At 35.2% G+C, this 21098-nt stretch overlaps 1 protein-coding gene across 1 annotated transcript; it reads right to left on the reverse strand.

Annotated features, from left to right (window-relative positions):
* Positions 1–137: 137 nt before the first annotated feature.
* LOC126968452 (glycine dehydrogenase (decarboxylating), mitochondrial) lies at positions 138–20772 on the reverse strand. Its single transcript, XM_050813488.1, has 18 exons — positions 20524–20772; positions 19960–20038; positions 19663–19798; positions 11544–11708; positions 11230–11458; positions 10776–10999; positions 10523–10698; positions 10181–10410; positions 8488–8664; positions 7481–7665; positions 7155–7356; positions 6425–6574; positions 4643–4755; positions 3835–3982; positions 2874–3081; positions 2594–2766; positions 1459–1539; positions 138–319 (listed from the first exon to the last, which is right to left on the reverse strand). Exons 1-18 carry the CDS (start codon positions 20728–20730, stop codon positions 209–211), a joined length of 2994 nt encoding a protein of 997 aa, XP_050669445.1. The 5' UTR covers positions 20731–20772; the 3' UTR covers positions 138–208.
* Between the last annotated feature and the right edge of the window lie 326 nt (positions 20773–21098).

The following is a 21098-nucleotide window of genomic DNA, read 5'->3' on the forward strand; positions in this document are numbered from 1 at the left end:
ACAAGTTGCCTTGAATGCTGTTAGTTGAAAAATGTTGTAAAATAATTATTACAAATTGAGGCAAAGCTAATAAATGTGCTAACATAATAAAAAACAAGATTAATTTAGACTTAAAATAATTGGATTGAGAATAAATGTTTTGTTATTAAATGTCGACATTTATTTTTACAAGTTAAGAAATATTACACTTATTCTATATATTATATATTTAGAAGTCGTCTATTACAGGAGGGCAGGTACAGACGAGGTGTTTATCTCCATACATATCGTCTATGCGTCCAACAGTAGGCCATACTTTTGTTTCTCCTTTGACAAAAGGCTGTAAACATATAAAACAAATTTAAATTTACCTTAATGATCAAAATAGCAGATCCTGCTTTTCCTCATCTAAATAAACTAGCCGTTCCCACCCGCTTCGCTGGGCGAATTTTAAAAGGAAGGAACATTGGAATTCCAAAAGTAAGTAGCCATCTACGATAAATTTCGCATCAAATGCAATGATATTTAATACTATAATATCATTGATCGAATGGTGGTACTTTCATGTCGATACGGTCAGTGGTTTAGGCGTGATTGAGCCTCAAACAAAGACCATTTTCATTATATATATAGCTAGATAGAGATAATGAACCTTGTAATAAATTTATTTGCATAAATTTTTATTCCAAAGGAAGAATATCCATCATGAGGCTAACTTAAAGATCTATGTCTAAATATTTATGAAAGCATTTTTGAATCATGGATTTTTTTTAGTTATATATTATTTTGTATGCAGTCTCGATTATTTCTTTCTACGTTCAAAATTATAAACAAACCATTTGTAAAGACATACCAAGATTACGGATGATTAAAAACGAATTTGCTTATGATTACTTTTAAACTTTTACTTTTTCTATTATTATTATATATCTATTACTAGGCATATATTTATTCTATTTAATTTATCCTAAACGCTTACTGTGTAGGGTTAGTTTTTCAAACTGTTACTCTTTCCCATAAAAAGCTAGTTTGTAAAATATTACGTCCATTTATTTGTTTCGTATTCCATGTTTGATAGCTATAGCATTAGTGGTCATTAATATATGTGCTGGTGACCGAAAACAAACAGTTCCTAGCAGCCTAAACCTTATTTAAAAAAAAAACCTAAACCTAAACAGCTAATGGTGGGTGGCAATCGAATTATTTGACACACAAATGCATTTTTATCGGAATTAACAGAAATATTAACAGAAAGGGATAAGTAAAATGGCAAATAGTACCGATTTACCGAAAGTAAAATTCGATTGAGAAAAAATAAATGATACATAAAATTTTTTCAAGAGCAAGGATATTTCATTTCAGTTGAGACATTAAAAACCATTTTTCAATTCATAACTAACAAATTTTATAAAATACGAAATTTGAACACATAGAGATGGCTATTATACAAGATTATTCAATTTAAAATGGTAAACTTACTGCTGGGAACGCCGCTTGCTGCCTGCTATACGGACGATTCCAATCTTCTGTGATAACATCTTCTTGAGTATGTGGCGCCATCTAAATAGCACACCATAGCTTACTTACATATACTAGCGAGAAAGGAGAACATCTCTCCCTGAGATACAGCAACATAAAGAAGGTAAACGAATCTATTGTTACTGTAACTGATATCAAGGTTGAAAGACATCGGGTGACCCTATTTTATAAACCGACTTCAAAAAAGGAGGAGGTTCTCAATTCATCCCTATGTTTTTTTATGTTTGTTACCTCAGAACTTTCGACTGGGTGAACCGATTTTGATAATTCTTTTTTTATTTGAAAGGATATACTTGAATTGTAGTTTGTGAGAGTTGGGTTAGGTTTTTTGTTTATGGGATCCATGACAAAGTAACGAAACTCTTCAATTCTTAGAAGCAAATTAACGATACTAGGCCGAATCTTTTTTATGCTATCCGGATTCAAATATCCGTCACCTTCCGTAAAGTCGTTATGGTCGAGTAATTGTCGTAGTCGAATATGATGATCAATGGAACTCCTTAACGACTTACAGTAAGGTACAATCTGTGGCAGAATTTCTCACTGTCTGTTATAAAATTGTAAACGATGATTGCTGCATGACAATTAAGTATATTATGTACACAAATTTAGAAAAAATATTAGTGAGTGTAGTTCGCATTCACTAAAAATCTAAAAATAAAAAAGAATTATCATTGTTATAATAATCTAAATATAAAAATACGCAATTATTATGTTTAAACTTTTTACTGCATAATATTATATCTATTATTTTGGAGTAGTGTTTTTGAAGTCGGTTGCTTTTTAGTTAAAAAAATTTAATAGTCTAATACTACTTTCGAGTACATATCATTGCCGCATGTAGGTACCACGTAGCAAGCGGCCCCTCACGATATCCCCCGCATATTTAAGCCCTCCCATCTCTGCCTGAGCGTATTATTTTGAGTGAAACTTATTTAGATGTAATACAATATACTAATTTACTTGTCACAAAGACGTGTAACGTTACAACTTTTCCGACAAAGAGAATCCAGCTCAGACACCGCTTCCACTGGTACCTAATATATGATAATGATACAATCAGTAAATTTCAAACCTTGAGGGGGTTGAGTCGTTGATCCATAACACCATCTTCAATATCCTTTATTTCCTTTCTGATTGTTATAAGAGCTTCACAGAACTTTTCCAACTCTTGCAAATCTTCGGATTCTGTCGGTTCTATCATTAATGTACCAGGAACTGGCCACGACATTGTTGGCGCATGGAAACCTGTTGATTAACATTAAAATATCAAACCCACCTTGAAAGTAGTTGTATTTTGAGAAAGAAAAATCACTATGGATATCAAATCTATCCAAAAAAAAATTACAATTTACCATAGTCCATTAGTCTCTTTGCTATGTCTCCTGGTTCTATGTTGGCAGATTTTTTAAGATCCCGGACATCTATTATAAACTCGTGAGCTACAAGACCTCTTTCACCTTTGTACAATGTTTTATAATGGCCGTCCAATCGCCTCGACATATAATTCGCATTGAGAATAGCAACTTGAGTTGCACGTTTTAAGCCTTTTGGACCCATCATCTACAACATACGATAGAATTGTCAGTGATTTCAAGTTTGTTTAAAAATAAAATAATTAACTCAAATTAAATTTTAAGATTTACCTTCTAGAAACATTGAAGTACCAACTAGACTCCCAATCTCCTAGTAAAAGGTCGTCAAAAATGTCCGAGCGTCATTTACATTAACTTATACAGATAACATTAAAACGTTCATTCAAATTAACACCTTATTTCATAGTCTTAATGTTCAATGTCTATTAACGAAAACTCTGCCTAATAGACGCGTGAGGCAGAGTTTTGCTTTGGACAATTATTGAGCGTGACTGTGAGTCTAGTTATTTACTCAAATTCAAATTCAAACATTTTTATTCAAATAGGACATAATGTTACTTATTGAAAGTCAAAAACTACCACCCATTCCAAAAGGTATGCCTCAGACCTGAGAAGAGCGGGCGCAACAAACTCAGCGGGCTCCTTTTTTTCGTTAAAATATGGTTACAAAGTAATATCGTACAATTAAACGTATTATTTAATAGCCTGTGGGCGGTAGCTTCAGTCCCAATCAGTGGTATCATTAAAAAAGTCATTATGTTATAGTAACCTTTAACACACAAGCTTGTATTGTACGAAAATATCTACAAATAAACAATTGACCAAAGTTTTTAATAAATAAAAAATCTTCTGCTTCCTTAGTGAGGTATTTTGTGTTAAAATACAATGTATCGTGATTGATATTATTATTATGTATAAATTGTACTATCGATTACTAAACCTTTATATAGGCCCAAGATATAGGCAATATAGCTGATGATCCAAACGGTGCCGCGCTGACTGAGCCAAAACTATGAGCTGCCTCGCCCAAGTCCGCTAAGGGGTTTATAACTGGGTGTGACGGTAGGAATGGAGCTAAATGTGCTTTACTGAAAATATAATCCATTTATTACGAATACACCATCACGTAAGTTAATAAAGGTGTTGCGTAGATCTTGCAAATAATTCTACACAATTTAACATTTTTGTAAATAGTTGAAAATAATATTAGCATACATCTCTATCTATACAGGGTGTCCCAAAGTTATGGGACATTAAGGGAAAGTACCTTAAATATCGAAGATAGGCTATTTTACTGAAAGAAGACTATGTTATTTTTAAAAGTTAGTAATTCTGCATTCAAAGATTTTCTAATAATATAATAACACAAAGTCTTCTTTCAGTAAAATAGCCTATCTTCGATATTTAAGGTACTTCCCCTTCATGTCCCATAACTTTGGGACACCCTGTAAATCTATACAGATACGATAATACAATGACTACAAAACACTTAAAATAAAAATACTATGAGTCTCCCGGCTATGAATTAAGTAAAATATAAGATATGATATGTAGTATACGGTAATGTTATCACATCATAGCTTTGTAAGTTGATAATGGGATTCATAAAAATAGCAAATTATTAATTAGATTTAGATAATGTACAACACATGAAAACGTTTTTTGAAATAACATCAATATTTTCGAAAAAAAAAAATACAAAAGTTATCAAATACTTATTTATAATATTAGTATGTATATATACGTACACTCCAATAGGGCCCATTCCGGGTCCGCCGCCTCCGTGGGGTATGCAGAACGTTTTATGTAAATTAAGATGAGATACGTCACTGCCGTAATCTCCAGGCCGACACAGTCCAACCTGCATATAAGATGCATTACATTATTAGTATTTTATGCAACAGTTGTATTTAGGAGTGTCAAAAAACACGAAAGGGTTAAAAAATTAACAAAAAATTTTTAATTAAACAAACAAAAATCACAAGTTTTCGAGTTTTTCTTTATAAATGTAATTGTATTGTTTTAAATGTATTGCATCTTAGATCATTTATACGTCTAGATATACTATGACAGCTGTGAAAACGTCGAAAAAATTGAATTTAGAACTAACCTCTATTTTGAGAAATTCACGCACACTAACACAAAGCGTTACATAAATCGCGAGTGTAAGACGTTTTTATCAATTGTCTAACAGCAACAGACTCTATCTAGACGTATAAATTATCTAAGTATTGTTTACTTAACTATCTCTTGTGAGTGGTTTGATTTTTCCATCAAAGGAATGGCATAGATATAATATACCTAGCAACATCTTGGCAAATTATATTTACAAGTTTTGATCTTATGTTGACATTAAAATGTTAAGTCTAATGATACAAGAACATATTATGTAGTTATACTATGTACTACCAATTACCTATTCTGTCTTTGAAGCTACCATACATACCTGACCTAGATTTAGTTGTCGGTGGCAACAAAAGAACTGCGCCTTTTTGGTGACATTATAGTGCGTATGGAGGAGTACGTAGAGGTAAGGAGAACTATATGAATAAGTGTTCGTCAATATGCATTAAATTAGGGTGGCGCCACAGTAGCATCAGGGTAAATCTTAAAAGAAGCACCAAATTTAAAATAATACTAATCACTCTAGGTGTATGTTTCCCTATAATAATTCTGTAAGATTATATTTACTACAATATTTATATGTACAACGTAGGTTGTTGAAATTTTAAATAATTCATGACTTTAGTCGACTATAAAATATTAAATTTCTTAAGTAGGCATAGTTCAATTCGTTTACAATTACCATACTTTATACCCTGTGCCTACACCAGCACCATTGTGGAAATTTTTTGAACTTAGTTTTATTGACAGCATAAGTTGAACACTTTTTCAACTTTGTCCCTTAAGTGATGCTTCTCCTTGCCTCTCCATGATAGTACAGTAAACAATGCTTTTTAAGGCCATACAGTATAGACTTTCAAAGGCTCAATAAAGTATGTACTTATATTACCATCGTGGCTGTATAAATGACAGATATAATGATAGAGGATAAGAAAAAACCTATTTTACATTGGTTTTCCGAAGTTAGTTAATAAGTTAAGTTTTTTTTATGGAAAAAGAGGGGAACGAGCGTACGGGTCACCTGGTGTTAAGTGATCACCGCCGCCCACATTCTCTTGTAACAGCAGAGACACTACAGGAGCGTTGCCGGCCCTTAAGGAAGGTTTAAGAGTATAAAATTGTTTCTATTAGAAACGTTTCCATCCTTATGATTCCTCGTACTATCGCAACTTAACTCTCCGTAACAATTATTTTATTAACTGAAGCTAAAACTGCATCTTTCAATCAAATTTGTTATTGGTAGAAGTGGCCACAGCTACATACTCATTGTCTGCGACAAGTAAGCATTGCTCAGGATTCTTTAAATTCTAAGCACACCGCATTTGGACCCATCCTTGGACAAGGTGTTAAATCTTAGAAGCCCAGTAACTTCACAGCTATTAAAATAAAATAACGTTGTTGATCACCTGTGCGTTCATGTTAGCTCCATCCAAGTACACCTGGCCACCATGCTTGTGTACCAGAGCACAAACGTCTGCTGCACACTCTTCAAACACTCCAAATGTGCTTGGATAAGTCATCATCAAACATGACAACTTTTCACTGTGTTCTTCTACCTTAAAACATAATTAGGATTTTATGAACATATTTCTTTAAGCGTCGGTGGGCAGTAGGTGATACCGGCATTGTATTGATAACGAAACTGAAGCGGCAGTGTCTGGGCGCATAACTCGACAGACAGATGGCCGTTGGGGCAGTATATTCCTGGAATGGTGGCCACGTACCGGAAGACGTAGTGTTGGTAGGTCCCCCACAGGATGGAACGATGATCTGGTCAGGATCGCCGGAATAGGTTGGACGAAGACAGCGCAGGACCGATTCTCATCGAGATCTTTGGGGGAGGCCATGGTCCAGCAGTGGACGTGTTCCGGCTGATGATGAATTCCTGATGTTACAAGAGAGTATGGGCTGCGATGATCCCTTATCATCAGAGGACCCTTATGCTTGTGCGTCTCGTGTCGTCTATAAAAGTAAACTCAATACGTATATAACTTTCGTACTTCTTATGGAGACGGAGAGAGCTAGATTAATCGTATAATATTTAAATCCCTTAGTCACAAACCATAGCAAGCAACTATATATTTTCAAAAGGAACATATTCGTTCATTTTATGTATCTTTGGCAATTTCGACTTACCATATCTTTAAGGTGCGCCATATCAATATCTCCATTCGGTGTTACGCGAATGGCACAGACCTTCATGCCGGCCATATGTGCTGAAGCTGGATTAGTGCCGTGAGCACTAACTGGTATGAGACAAATGTTTCGAGCGGCATCACCACGAACTTCGTGGTATCGCTTTATTGTTCGCAATCCAGCATATTCACCTTGAGCACCACTGTTAATTAAAAAATTATAATATAACGTGTATATAATTTTATGAAGTCTTAACACTTGGCATCTGACACGAATTGGAGAAGAAAATAGCTACATTACCCATGAAAAAATAAAAAATAAATTACCTGTTTGGTTGAAATGAAACCCGATCGTATCCAGTAATTGCACACAGGTCATTAGCAAGCTCCTCAAATAGTATATGGTAGCCCTGACATTGGTCCAATGGAGCGAACGGATGGATTTCAGTGAAGTGTTTGAACGTGCACGGCATCATCTCCGTTGTTGAGTTCAATTTCATTGTACAGGAGCCCTGTGTTTTAAAAAAATTATATTAAATACTCCACGAATATGACTCATTACTATTTTTAAAACTTTCGTGAGACTTATTAACTTTATTTATTTAAATCGACTTCACTCACGATTGATCGGTGGTGGTACCACTAGTTTCAGGCCATCACAACCTCTATCACGGTTATGGCTAGTTGTAGAAAACATCCTTAAACTTAATGTTTCATTATATCACATGCTATCTTTAACTGTCAAAATGAAAAAGAAAGTGAAGGTATCATATTTAATGAAAGATTAACTTTAAAAGGTGCTTTCTGCAAGTAGCCGTCTCACACTACGGATTTGCGCTCGTAGTGCGCGGCCTGACATGGTAGGAGCGCACAGTACAGCAGCAGTGGTGCACACGGAAGCAACGTATGGTCTGAAACTAGTCTGTATCAACACCAATAAATCGTGAGTAAAGCCAATTTAGATAAATAAATAGTAATTACTAATTTATAAATAATACTAGTGGAACCGACAGACGTTGTCCTGTACACACGCCTTAAATTTGAAAAATCGGTCCAGCCGTTAGGAGGAGTTCACTAACATACACATGAGCAGGAGAATTATATTATATGGACGGAATTGAGACTATAAACCAATCTCAAATTCACTGGAACACACAAAAAAATCATCGAAATCGGTCAAGCCGTGTAGGAGGTAGTTCAACAGTGAATCTAAACCATCCTCGAATCCCCTTGAACTCACACAAAAAATTTCATCAAAATCGGTCCAGCTGTCTAGGAGGAGTTCAGTGACATACACACGCACACAAGAAATATAATATATAATTTCAACATACTAAAGGGATCATGGAGTGAACTAGCGAAACATCCTTGTTTTCAAGCCTTTTCATATATCTCACAATTCTAGTCTCCGAATGATGAGCATTAAATACAGGATGGGTCAAGTATGGCGAGGTACGCCGAAACGGACCTTTTACGATGCTACGTGACTTGACATCGCCAGTACCTATAACCTGGAAATTAATGTACTATTAGAAATATGTATTTACTACATTACTAGCTTACCCGACAGACGTTCTGTTCATAAAAAAAAACTTTCGGATGGAATCCGTAAAATACGTCATAACTTGAAAATATAATCAGATATACATTGTTATGTTACTCCTTGACATGATCTAATTGCGAGTTAAAATCAGAAAGACAGATAGACAGATAGAAATTCAAAAAAATGTTTTTTTTTATTAAGGCTTTACAAAAAGATATTAATACGATTTTATTTATTTCTTTACAATTTACGAGTAACTAGTTGATGCCCGCGACGTCGTCTGCGAGGATGCTATGAAGCAGCAAAAATACTATGCCCTCATCTAGCCTATATGTTTCTCGAAATTTTGTGAACATTCATGGAAAATTTTAATTAAATATTGTTAATAATATAATTTTTATTATGTACAAGCTGACCCGACAGACGTTGTTCTGTATATAATAAATAAAATAATGTTTTTATATGAAATTGTCAATAATATATCATAACATCAAAAATTACTTCGTAAAATATGCACCCTGCTGTCGTAATGAAATTGTTTCACAGCAGAACTGTCAAACCGTGCGTCGATAAATTTTCTCATAGAAATTATGTATTGACACATCAAAGGAAAAACAATTTTGTTGTTTTTATTTAATTTAGCAGCATTTTCCTATTTATTCACCTTTTAAACCTTCTCTGGACTTCCACAAATAATTCAAGACCTAAATTTGCCAAATCGGTCCAGCCATTCTCGAATTTTAGCGAGACTAACGAATAGCAATTCATTTTTATATATATAGATTATCCATCTGTACGTACCTTATTCAAGAAAATATAAATAATTGACTGATTGATTGAACGCCTCACTACTAAATAAATGAATTAAGAATGTGTATTATGTTACATCGAATGCATAGACTTACTTTACTTATTTAGACTCGTTGGAAAATAAAAAATAAATTCACAATTTGGTTTAACTAGACAGTGTCCCTAATTAGCTGACCACTACTGTATATTAAACCTTTGTTTTAATCTAGGTTGTCAGCTTTCTGCATACCAAATTTTATTAAAATTGGTCCTGCCATTTGCGCTTTAAGAAGAAACAAATATACACACACACTCAAAGATAAACAATTATATTATACATTATTTCATATTACTATTTGTAACTCTTAAAATTTATGTGCCGCACGCATGAATACCTCACAGATTGCAGATTTATTTCTTACTTACTGACACTTATCGTATTATTTTGGACAAGTCACACTATAGCTTTATAAATTATAGCCTATGTGTTATTCTGATGTATAAGCTATGTTATTGTAATAGTTTCATAAAAATCTTTTTTGTAGATTTTGCGTTAAAGAGCAACAAACAAACATCCAGATATTATTACAAACTTTCGCATTTATAATATTAGTAGGATACAATTTGTATGGATATCCAAAGTCTTTTTATATCGTGAGGTTAGTAAGGCGGCAGTATAACAAAAATAACTTTACCTCTTCTACACTTTTACAGTCAAATATCCACAAGAGATCACCAACGTCTTCTTCTGTGGTCGTTTCATCCAAAGCAACTCCTACAGCGCCATCTTCAAAATACCGCAGGTTTATTTTCTTTTGTTGAGCTCTAGCTTTAATGGCTTCCGTGTCGTGATCAGAACTTGGCATAATGTAAAGCGTGTCAAAGTATACATCGTTGGTTTGTTTGTGTCCCCTTTGCTGCACACCTACAAATAAATGATCATGGTAAAGGAAATAATAAAAGTCTCAGCAATCTTTCTATTAGCTTTGTGTCGAAGGATCAACAGGCACTCATTTTATTTTAAGACAATTTCTTACCATGGTCGAGTACCAATGCAGCATTGTGGACTCTGGTGGCAATATCTCTAAGTCCTTGAGGACCGTGATAAACAGCATACATTGCAGACATATTAGCGAGCAAAGCTTGCGCTGTACAAATGTTGGATGTTGCTTTATCACGACGGATATGCTGCTCTCTAGTTTGAAGTGCTAACCTAGAAACGAAAATAAATACATTTTTTCCCTGTATAATTATAATTTTGAACATAACTTCATAAATGTTTAACGTTACCTATAAGCATCTCTTCCAGAAGAATCTCGTGTTACTCCAACCATTCGACCTGGCATAAGACGGACTAGAGCATGTTCTGCAGCAAAAAATCCTGCGTGAGGTCCTCCGTAGCCGAGTGGCACTCCGAAGCGTTGGGATGTTCCAACTGCTAATGCTGCACCGCATTCAGCCGGTGGCCTCAGGAGTGCGAGAGCTAATAAGTCAGTAGCAACTACTACTAACGTCTGTAGATAAGCAACAGTTTATAAAATTAGATATAGATACATAAGGCGACGCCACAAAATGGCCCAACGGAAGACCAGCGCTGGTTTTCAAACCAGCAAATATGCTGAGTTGGGACCACTTTGTGACGTATAGAAAATAATATTCCTCATTTTTTTTTGTTTTATTGTACTATATCGTCACGAATAAACTTTTTTTCTTTCTTTAGATATACTAGATCGATTAAACTTACCCCGTGTTCTTGGGCCGTTGCAGCTAAACCTGAATAATCATACACTAAGCCTCGTGTGTCAGGACATTGTAGAAGTACAGCCGATATATCCCTTTGAGCAAAATCAGCTTCTCTTACATCGGGTAGAACAGCTACTTCTAACCCCAAAGCATCTAATCGTGTTTGTACAACGGCCAATGTTTGAGGATGTAGTCTTTCCGATACAACAAACTTTGTTCTTTTATTAAGCCTGCAAGCAATATTTTACATGCCTTGTATGAATGTCCTTAGCATCTAAATAATTGCTCAGGTTTTAGTTGAGGTTATTCTAATACCTGTGACATAATGAAAGAGCTTCAGCAGCTGCAGTACCTTCATCAAGAAGGGAAGCATTTGCGACATCTAAACCAGTCAAATCGCTCACCATAGTCTGATAGTTGAGGAGACTTTCTAATCTCCCTTGAGCTACTTCTGGTTGGTAAGGAGTATATTGTGTGGTCCTGTATAATGTTATGGTACAATTAATACCTTTATACAATTTATGTGCTCTAAAAAATCCTTTATTTTAAATTTGGAAACACATATGTGTTGTCAATTTTTTTTGGAATCCTGTTGTAGACGCCAAACTTCACTCGACAAAATAATCTACATAAATAGCCCTCATAGTTTGTATTACAGGTTTTGTTCCTAGTCTTAATATAACGAATATTACAATAACGTCCCTAGAAGATGTTGACCTTTTTAGTCTGCGTAACTTCGAGTTTTATTTAAATCGACTATTTAAAAAACAGATAATAAAATATAACTTTACACTAGTCCTAATGTAGAAATTCAGTTAAATTAAAAAAAAAATTTAAACGTTAATTACCTACAATAATTAAATAAAACGGTCCGGAATAAAAGACACGCGTATGGATCCTTTTCAAAAATATTTTTATGGATTGTATGATAGTTTCGTGTGTGGTGTCGCACCAGGATAGCATCACCCCATCTCCTCCCGTAGGTGTGGTAAGTGGCGACTAAGGGATACAAACAACGGAGAATGGGCAGCAGCATCTTTTGTTAAGAGCACACCATTTACCCGCCTGCCAAGCGTGGCAATTATGGCAAAACCCCCCTAACAAAATGACAGACACTATAAGGCCCCGGCCCCCAGTCCCCAGCGGACTCGCTCGTGGTGGCCACGGTAGCAGCCACATAAGCGACGGGGCCGGGGGTGCTAAGTATCCCCGGGTGCAGCAGTGCTACCTCTAACAAAGACCATTGTCCCTGGCAACATACAGTGTTAAGACACTGCGGACCGACGAGAAGTTGGAGGAACTGTAGGAAGCTGTGAGCAGAATACGATGGGATGTCGTGGGGTTATCTGAGGTCCGAAGACAGGGTCGACGCAATTGTTATTGTCTCCTCTTAAAGAATTCTCTGAGCTTATTTATTATATATAGAGAAGTTGTTTTACACATAGATTAATAATGCTATTGGCTCTAAAAAGATCCCTTTTACGTACGACTTCTCAAAACAAAGCTTATAATTTTGCTTATTTCATAATTAATATTTTTATGCTATTGATTCAGTCTTTAAGAGACTCTGTTATTGTTTTATTATCTTTATTGAATATACGTTGCACAAAGACTCTTTTTAATCTATTTGAGACAATAATATCAATTACATGTTACGATAATATCAATATGAAGCTATTTCTCATTTCTTTATAATGAATTAACGAATCATTTCTTTTGTTTAAAAGATAATGAATGAAAGTGAGTTCTTTATTATATTCGTAGTGATCGTATGCAAAGGAACATTATACGGCCAATGATAACAGATTACATTAAAATAATTTGAAATTTCCGATTAATATCCAACGAATGGAATGGAACGTAGTGCCCGTGGACATCCTTTACAATAGGGGTCAAGAGATATGTAGCCGGCCTTTAAGTTGGGAGTATGCTGTATGCATAATATATTATTAAGAATAAAAATTTGCGTATTGGTGATTTGGATGAAACTTCCGATTAAAATTTCGATCCAGCTTGGTTTCATTGACGGTAAAACGTGTTTTACAAGTTTTCTCATCAAGAAGGGCTCGGTCTCCCAGGTCTACAATATAGTTTGTATTATCCGAGATACTTTTTTTATGGAAAAGGAGGACAAACGAGCGTACGGGTGAATCACCGCCGCCCATATTCTATTGCAACACCAGAGTAAACATATTAGCGTTGCCGGCCTTTAAGGAAGTTGTACACGCTTTATTTTAAGGTACCCATGTCGTATCGTCCCGGAAACACCGCACAAGGAAGCGCACTCCACAGCTTTGTAGTACGTGGAAGACAGCTCCTTGAAAACTGTACAGTGGAGGAACACCACACATCCAGAGATGGTAGGGACTCGATAGTTCTAAATTCAGGACACATGCTCTACTTGCGGAAGGGCGACCAGCTGTCCCAGAGTCCCAGGTTGTGATCAACAACGTAACTGTAGTTGGGAGCGTGTCGACTAGAGTAGCATACCTAATACTCAGAATTACTGAACGGTATTCGTTGAAGGTCATACAGGTTTACGCTCCGATTTCGACACACGCAGACGAGGAGGTGAAGGCCATGTATGAGGACACCTCAACAGCCATTCACACTCCGAAGACCCCGTAAAAGTTGTCATGGGATACTTCAACGCAAAACTGGGCAAACGTAGCGGCGATGAGTAGAAAATGGAGCAATTTGGTTATGGAAATCGGAACGCCTGAGGCCAGATGTTGGCTGACTTGATGATGAACTCCTTCTTCATGAAGCCAGAACAATGCAAATGGACTTGGATCAGCCCTGATGGTGCCACCAAAAATGAGATTGACTTCATTATGTCGACGAAAAGACATAATATATTCAATGATGTCTCCGTGATAGTGAAAACTGGGAGTGATCACCGCATAGTAAGAGGCACATTGAATATCTGTGGAGTGGAGTCTACGCTTTGACCCGCACCCATCTAGATCCAAAACCCTGAAAACTCTCAACTCGAATTGCAAAACCGCTTCGAATGCCTCGGTGACTGCGTAGACGTGGACGAGTATAATAACAGGTTCGTGGCAGCTGGTCTAAGTTCTTCAGGGCCAGCCGTTCAAAAAGAACCGGAAAAATCTCAGACTTTACCCTCAAATTGATGGGTGAAAGACGCCAAATGACCCTTCAGTCCCCGAACGATGCTTCCCAGTATAGGCAGCTAAATAGACAGATCTCCAAATCATTGAGTCGCGGTATACGCCGCCACAATACAGATTGTGTGAAGGCGACCATAGAGCGTAACAAAGGCTGCAAAGTATTCGCACGAGATTTGTCTATTGGGCAGAGCCAAAGGACAAAGCTGAAGACGGTGACGGCAGGGTCGTTTCGTCTAAGCCCGAACTTTTGAGGGTAGTCGAGAAGTTATACGCATAGATAGACACGACTGCACGGGAACCTGTTACCAACAAGGCTGAAGACCCAAGAGAAAATTAGCCCCACACTATAGCGAAGATATCCCAGACGTCAGCCTGTACGAGATTAAAACAACTTAAAAACAAAAAGACGCCCGGTGATGATGGAATTACAGCTGAGCTTCTGAGAGCTGGTGGTACCACTGAACTTAAGACCCTCCAGAAACTATTTCATAACGTCATCCTCGAGGACAAAACGCCGCAAGCATGGCACAGAATTTTAGTGGTGCTGTTCTTCAAAAAGGGCGATAAAATGCTTTTGAAGAACTATAGGCCCATATAAAGAAAGAAAGAATAAAGAAATTTTTATTTTGAAACGTATAAGTAAGTAGTTTTGTACAAAGACATAACATACAAAATAAATATAAACTTAAGATTGATAAACAAGCAAAAAAAAGACTGAAACATTTCTATTATATACGATTCAAAAAAATGGTCCCAACTCAGCATGTTGCTGGTTGGAAAACCAACGCTGGTCTGTAACAGGGGTCGTTTTTTAAGAATATTTATTTTTTGTGTCCGTTACATTAATTTTTGTAATTTAATGTAATTTTTTATGTTTCCATTGTACATAATACAATTTCAATTCGTAAAATCTTTTTATTTAAAACAGACTTTCCTATTTGGAACATAAATATTGTTTGAAACGCAAAAATATTATTTATCTCCAAAAAACAATTGCTGTATATTTAATTGTAAAACTGTCCATGATTTCACGAGTTCAGAAAAGGTTTGTGGAGACAGATTCTTTCAAAAGTTGAAATGGTACCTTCAGACGCCGTAGGGTAGAACAACTTTTCGTGACGACAAGTTTCCTAATTCTTGTGACAACTTCATTGCGAAATCACTTTCTTCTCCCTAATACTATTATAAATATGCTCCACTAGGTGTGTGACATAGCAGTTAGTGCATGAGCTATATAGTTAGTACATGAAGAAGGCTAAAAGTGTGTTATACCACATCCGTTTGGACATTCGAATCGTCCAAATTTGTCTGCAGCTCAGAGACATGGTCACTTAAAATTGCTCGTTGCATGAAAACTTGGACAATTGGACTGAATAGAAATGAGTCTCCGTATCATTCCCTGATTAGTGTAGAAATTGTTGATATGATGCATTTGATCGCAGTCTAGTCAATTGTAGACGTAGTGATCACTAAGCTTTGATATTGCATTTAACTGAGGGTTCCTTTTTCTTTTTTTTTGGTCAGTACCAATATAATATTAATTGCAAAAAAAAATGTTAAAATGGCTCTCTAGTAAAATTATAAAAAGTGCGGTGGTACCCTTGTCTTACCGAATGTGCGGAATGATCTAGCATTTTCAAACAATAAATTTATTAAATTTAGTACCAGCGCCACCTAGGAAGATTAATTAGAACTATTGCTAGGTGTACAAATCTCTCGTAGTACATCTAGCATCTTTATAGCAAGCCGAACCAACAGAGGGTGGCAAAAGTGCTAAAACAAGATCATAAGTAATTTACGAAACTATAAATTGAATAATATAACTGATAAATCATGGAGAAAGTTATGAATATGCTCAAAAAAAAATTCAAAACGAGCTAAACGAACAAAAAGCGACAATTGTACAGTCAGCCGACAAAGTTACGGAACAAGTTATGAAAAATATAAACAACACATTGGGAGAAAAGTTTAAAGCATTGAATATAAAATATGAAAACCCAAAGAGAAGCTATAATACCAAGAAAAAAGGTTACATTTTCTTGAAAAACAGTCTAAGCCTCTCTGTTCCTCTGAACATCGTTATTTTTGGGTTAGTGGACACTGAAACATCGTATGCAAACTTGGAAAAAAACGTACTAAGTTTCATAAATCAATATTTCTCTGCAGGACTAAAAATGCAAAGACATACAAGCAACTAGCACAATAGGGTAGAAAGGAGAAAAAATCCGTCCAATCACTGTGACATTCACTTCATTGGGAACAAAAATAGAAATCTTCAAACAACGGAGAGTATTAAAATATACTACTTACTACATAAAAAAAGACTTCTCACAGCATGTCTTGGAAAAAAGAAGAGAACTACAAGAACAGATAAATGAAAAAGAGAAAGGAAACTTCGCCTATATTAAATACGACAGTCTGGTAACTCACTCGAAAAATACAACAACACCAGTTAACAAGAAAAGAACTCACCAATATCACCAGACTACAATGATCTTTCGCAACCAGAACAAAAAGCACAAGCTCAGAAAAAGAATAAAACGCAATCAGAGGGAATCATCAAACCAGGAATACTCAGTTTCCTAACCGCCAAAAAAAAAAACAATCAACCAATTGACCAATCTTATGAAAATAAAAAACAATAACAATTATCGCTCTCTCTCACGGAAAAATATTATATTGGAAACGAAAACTACTAATCTACATCTTCCAAGCTGGTTGGTCTCCGTGGAAGATCAAGACCAAAATCCTCCAGAGAAAACAAATCTCTCGTCAAATACCATAAACAATATATACCAAAACACTTTAAACATAACTACTTACAATGTAAAAACCTTATCGACTTACCCACGCCTTCTGGGACTGACAGAATCTTTAAGTAACATAAAGTACGATATATTAGTCTCTCAGAAGTAAGAAAACTTGGCAGAAAAATAGAGGAACACGACGACATTATTTTTTACTATATTGGAAAAACACCGGGACTATATGGAGTAACAAAGCTATAAAAATCTAAGGAAACAATATAATAGTCATGGGCGACTTCAACACCCAAATTGGTCAACCCAAACCAAGCAAATCCATCACTGGAAGAGGAGATAGACCTATTGACTTTGCGTACGAGAACATTCTGGTCATCATGAACACTATTTTCAAAAAGAACAATAAACAGAGTCGGACTTGGAAAGCACCTAACGGAATTACAAGAAACGAAATAGACTATATTCTAACAAAGATACCCAGAAACGTAGACAATACGTCTTGAATACCATATACCCTTCAGATCACAGACCTGTTAGGTTACCTTTCAATATATTCTACAAAAACCTCTATAGCTAACCAAATCAATCAGTATATCAGTTACCGAGTAGTAGCAAAGAAAAGGCGAATGCTACTATCGCCGAAGCGGAAAACGGATCAGCCTTGCTATCCAACGCGGTAATGCTGCCAGTATTCTTCGTACGCTTCCACATAATGATAGTTTTAATTTTAAGAAGTCACTAACTGTCCCGACAGACGTTGTTCTGTCAATAAACGGTTCGAGAGATATGGCAAATGCGTGGGTGAGTGCATGGGTGGGATCGTGACACGACAAACTATATATGTAAACCTTTCTTGAGCTTCAACGAATCGATAACAAAAGATTTCATTGATATCGGTCGAATAGTTTAGGAGTTATTAGGGAACATACAAACATACATTCTCTTTTATATATATAGAAGATATCGTAAATATATTCATAAACCTTTGTATATATTATTATTAGTTTATGTTTTTGGGTTTCTTGTATTCACTATGACAAGATGTATATTACGAATTTTCTCCAGAAAATGATGTAATACTTATTCAATTGTTAAAATAATTATGTAAGTTGTTTTACCACAATAAACAGAACTTTTGAAATTCGAAGTTACCACAAGAGAAAGTACTACGTAATACGTATAGATGGCGGTAACAACAATAGAGCGTGGCGAAGCGTTGCCACGGCTTTTATCGCCACGCCAACAATCAGGTTTACCCTCCGCCTATAGATGTTTCACATCAAAATCCGATATACTATCATAAGACAGAAAGCCAAAGCCATCGACGCACTCACAGAAACTAAAATGGAGATGGGCTGGACATATGCCAGACGTACTGATAATCGCTGGACCATAAAGACAACATCATGGCTAGGACCATTAGGCTATAGAAAAAGAGGTTAACCAATCGCGCGCTAGGCAGACGACATTGTAAAAAAACAGCGGGTACCAACTGGATGTGAACTGCAAAAGATAGAGAACACTGGTCAACTCTGGAGGAGGCCTTCACCTTCCATTGAGAGGGGTTCTTGCAACTATATTTTTCTTCTTACTAAAATTCTAACTTAAAATTAGTTAATTGTTAGATAATGCATATACACTATTTTATTGTTTTTTAATTGCAAAAATGTATAATGTGAAGCAAGAAATAAAAGGCTTTTTATTATTATCTATTTATTTAACCCAAAATTATTTAAATCTACCGTTTTGTTGAAGTTAGAGTAGTGTACCTCGGTCTTAATCAATTGTACCTTGGTCAGTGGCCAAGGTACATTTAAATGTTGTACTTTAGCTCGGAGAATATTTTTTTTTTAATTATTTCACATTCACGTAATATAATATTCCTAATAAAATATAAAAGCTTTGTCTCATTAGAAAAAAGAAAGTATGAATATAATTTTGATTTTGTTCAGAATTCATGTGTTACTTTTTGATAAATATGTTATTTAAAGGAATAAAACGGTTTTAGTTAAGAATAGTTATATTTTCCATAAGTTACCCCCAATTCCTAGGTACACCACAGTACTAGCCTAGATACATAGGGTGTGTTGTACCTTGGCCATAAATCCCTTTTTTCGTTTTAATTATCAAAACACTTGTAAGTTTCATACTTAAAATATAATACATATTTTTTTTTGGTATTTTGGTGGTGAATACTCAAATAATTGACCTTTCAAAATATGCTAAAATCGTTTGAGTACAGTCCGTACAAAAAAAATAGATATCTAATAAACTGTCCTAGGTACAACAGGTTCCCCTATATATATAATAGTATCCCGATACATACATTCAGAATAGATTAAAATGTCTCTTGAGCGTTCTTTAACTCTGTACTTTGTTCCTTTCACTTCAATGCCTCTTAATTTTTCCTTGGTAACTTGATACGAATAGAAATACTGAACTAAGCCTAGTTATGTAAAATGTATTAACCTTAAGAAAATTATCTTTGATAATAACTATCAAATATTTTATTATAATAACTGAACCATATGGACATACCATCCAGGATTTTCGAACAAATTCCGCATGATTGTATGTGGAACGCAGCAATTGTGGTAGCCCATTCCAATATACGAACGCCATATTTGATTTTTTTCAGAAATTTTCCTGGCTCTTTCGATAAGATCATGTTCACCTAGATTAAAATAGGAAATAGTCAATGTAATAATTTTTTAAGAAGGCGTAATTTACGTAATTGTTTTTATTTATTTCATTATATTGGTATAATTCGTTCTTCGGTCAAATATTACATTTATCATTTTATTAGGATGAAAAATTGCCTCGTATTTTACTTACTTATGGGGTCACTTATATTCATGAGACCGTGTAATTGTATTTTCTTGGGTACTGCATCGTCAGTTAACTCATCCAAACTCTATAAAAAATTATTATCCATTAAGCTCCAATGACAACTTTCAAATTACAAATGAAAGTTCTATTTTTAATTATTACATCATAAAGGAAACAACAATTGAATACTCTTTCATAGCGGTCGAATTTAATTTTAAATCATAATATTATTATTATCGTTCCTCGCAAGCACGAACACATTGACTAGACATTTTATATTTACAATCATAAAGGATGAATAATAATTATAATTACAGAATATTATTATATTATTGATGCAGCTCGTCGTTATAATAGGTATTTATCCCTAATTAGTACTATGAAAATAATATTAAACTGTTGGCAAGATGGCGGAGCTCGTGCACTGTTGTTTTCCTATTTGACGAGAATGTATGTCGGTCTTGTTACAGGACAGGAAACATTCCTTCTGTCCCAGTGTGACGGGCGCATTGTGACATGGTGTTACAACTAGTGATCGTCTATATTATGTACATATAGAAATGTTCGTACCTTATATCCTAACAGATCTAACATAGTGACAATATCGTGGTCCCGTGGTCCAATATGTCGACTTGGAAAATCAACTCTTTCTGGAAACAAACTGCCATCTTTGGAACTTTGACTCGTCAAACACCGTACACTAATTTCTTTCTCCAATTTTTTTATATAATTTTGCACTCGAGAACTAATTTTTACGGGCCTGAGTAATCGCAACATTTTTAAATAAATTAAAACATACTATGTTCGATCTTGCAAGAGCTTCACAATATACTGATAATAAGGTCAAAGCAGTGGGGTATAATTTATTGATAAGATGATACACAAACAATTACTTAAGTTCGTATCTAATTATGTTTGTATTGCACGATATGTTGACCTTATATTATTACAGCTTTATGTAACTTGCACTCAAGTTTCACCAATATTGTAATTATCAATATATTCTGCTCTAACGCAGAATCAGTAGCCGCTTTGATGTGCTCAAGCATTTGGCCGGGGCAGGTCCTCTCAATTGAGAGAACGGATAGGTAATGCTCATGATGACAATATTGGTTGGAATTAAATAACAGTTAACAGTTAATTGA

This window comes from Leptidea sinapis, chromosome 15, assembly GCF_905404315.1.
Source record: "Leptidea sinapis chromosome 15, ilLepSina1.1, whole genome shotgun sequence".
NCBI lineage: Eukaryota > Metazoa > Arthropoda > Insecta > Lepidoptera > Pieridae > Leptidea > Leptidea sinapis.

Bases quoted from the DNA above. Each gene is read 5' to 3' on its own strand.
- LOC126968452 (XM_050813488.1), bottom strand. From the start codon at position 20,730: ATGTTGCGATTACTCAGGCCCGTAAAAATTAGTTCTCGAGTGCAAAAT. The intron at 8,665-10,180 runs GTAAAGTTATTT...ATTAATTTCCAG, and splicing joins ACTGTAAAAGTGTAGAAGAG to GTTATAGGTACTGGCGATGT. The intron at 2,767-2,873 runs GTAAATTGTAAT...GTTAATCAACAG, and splicing joins AAAGAGACTAATGGACTATG to GTTTCCATGCGCCAACAATG.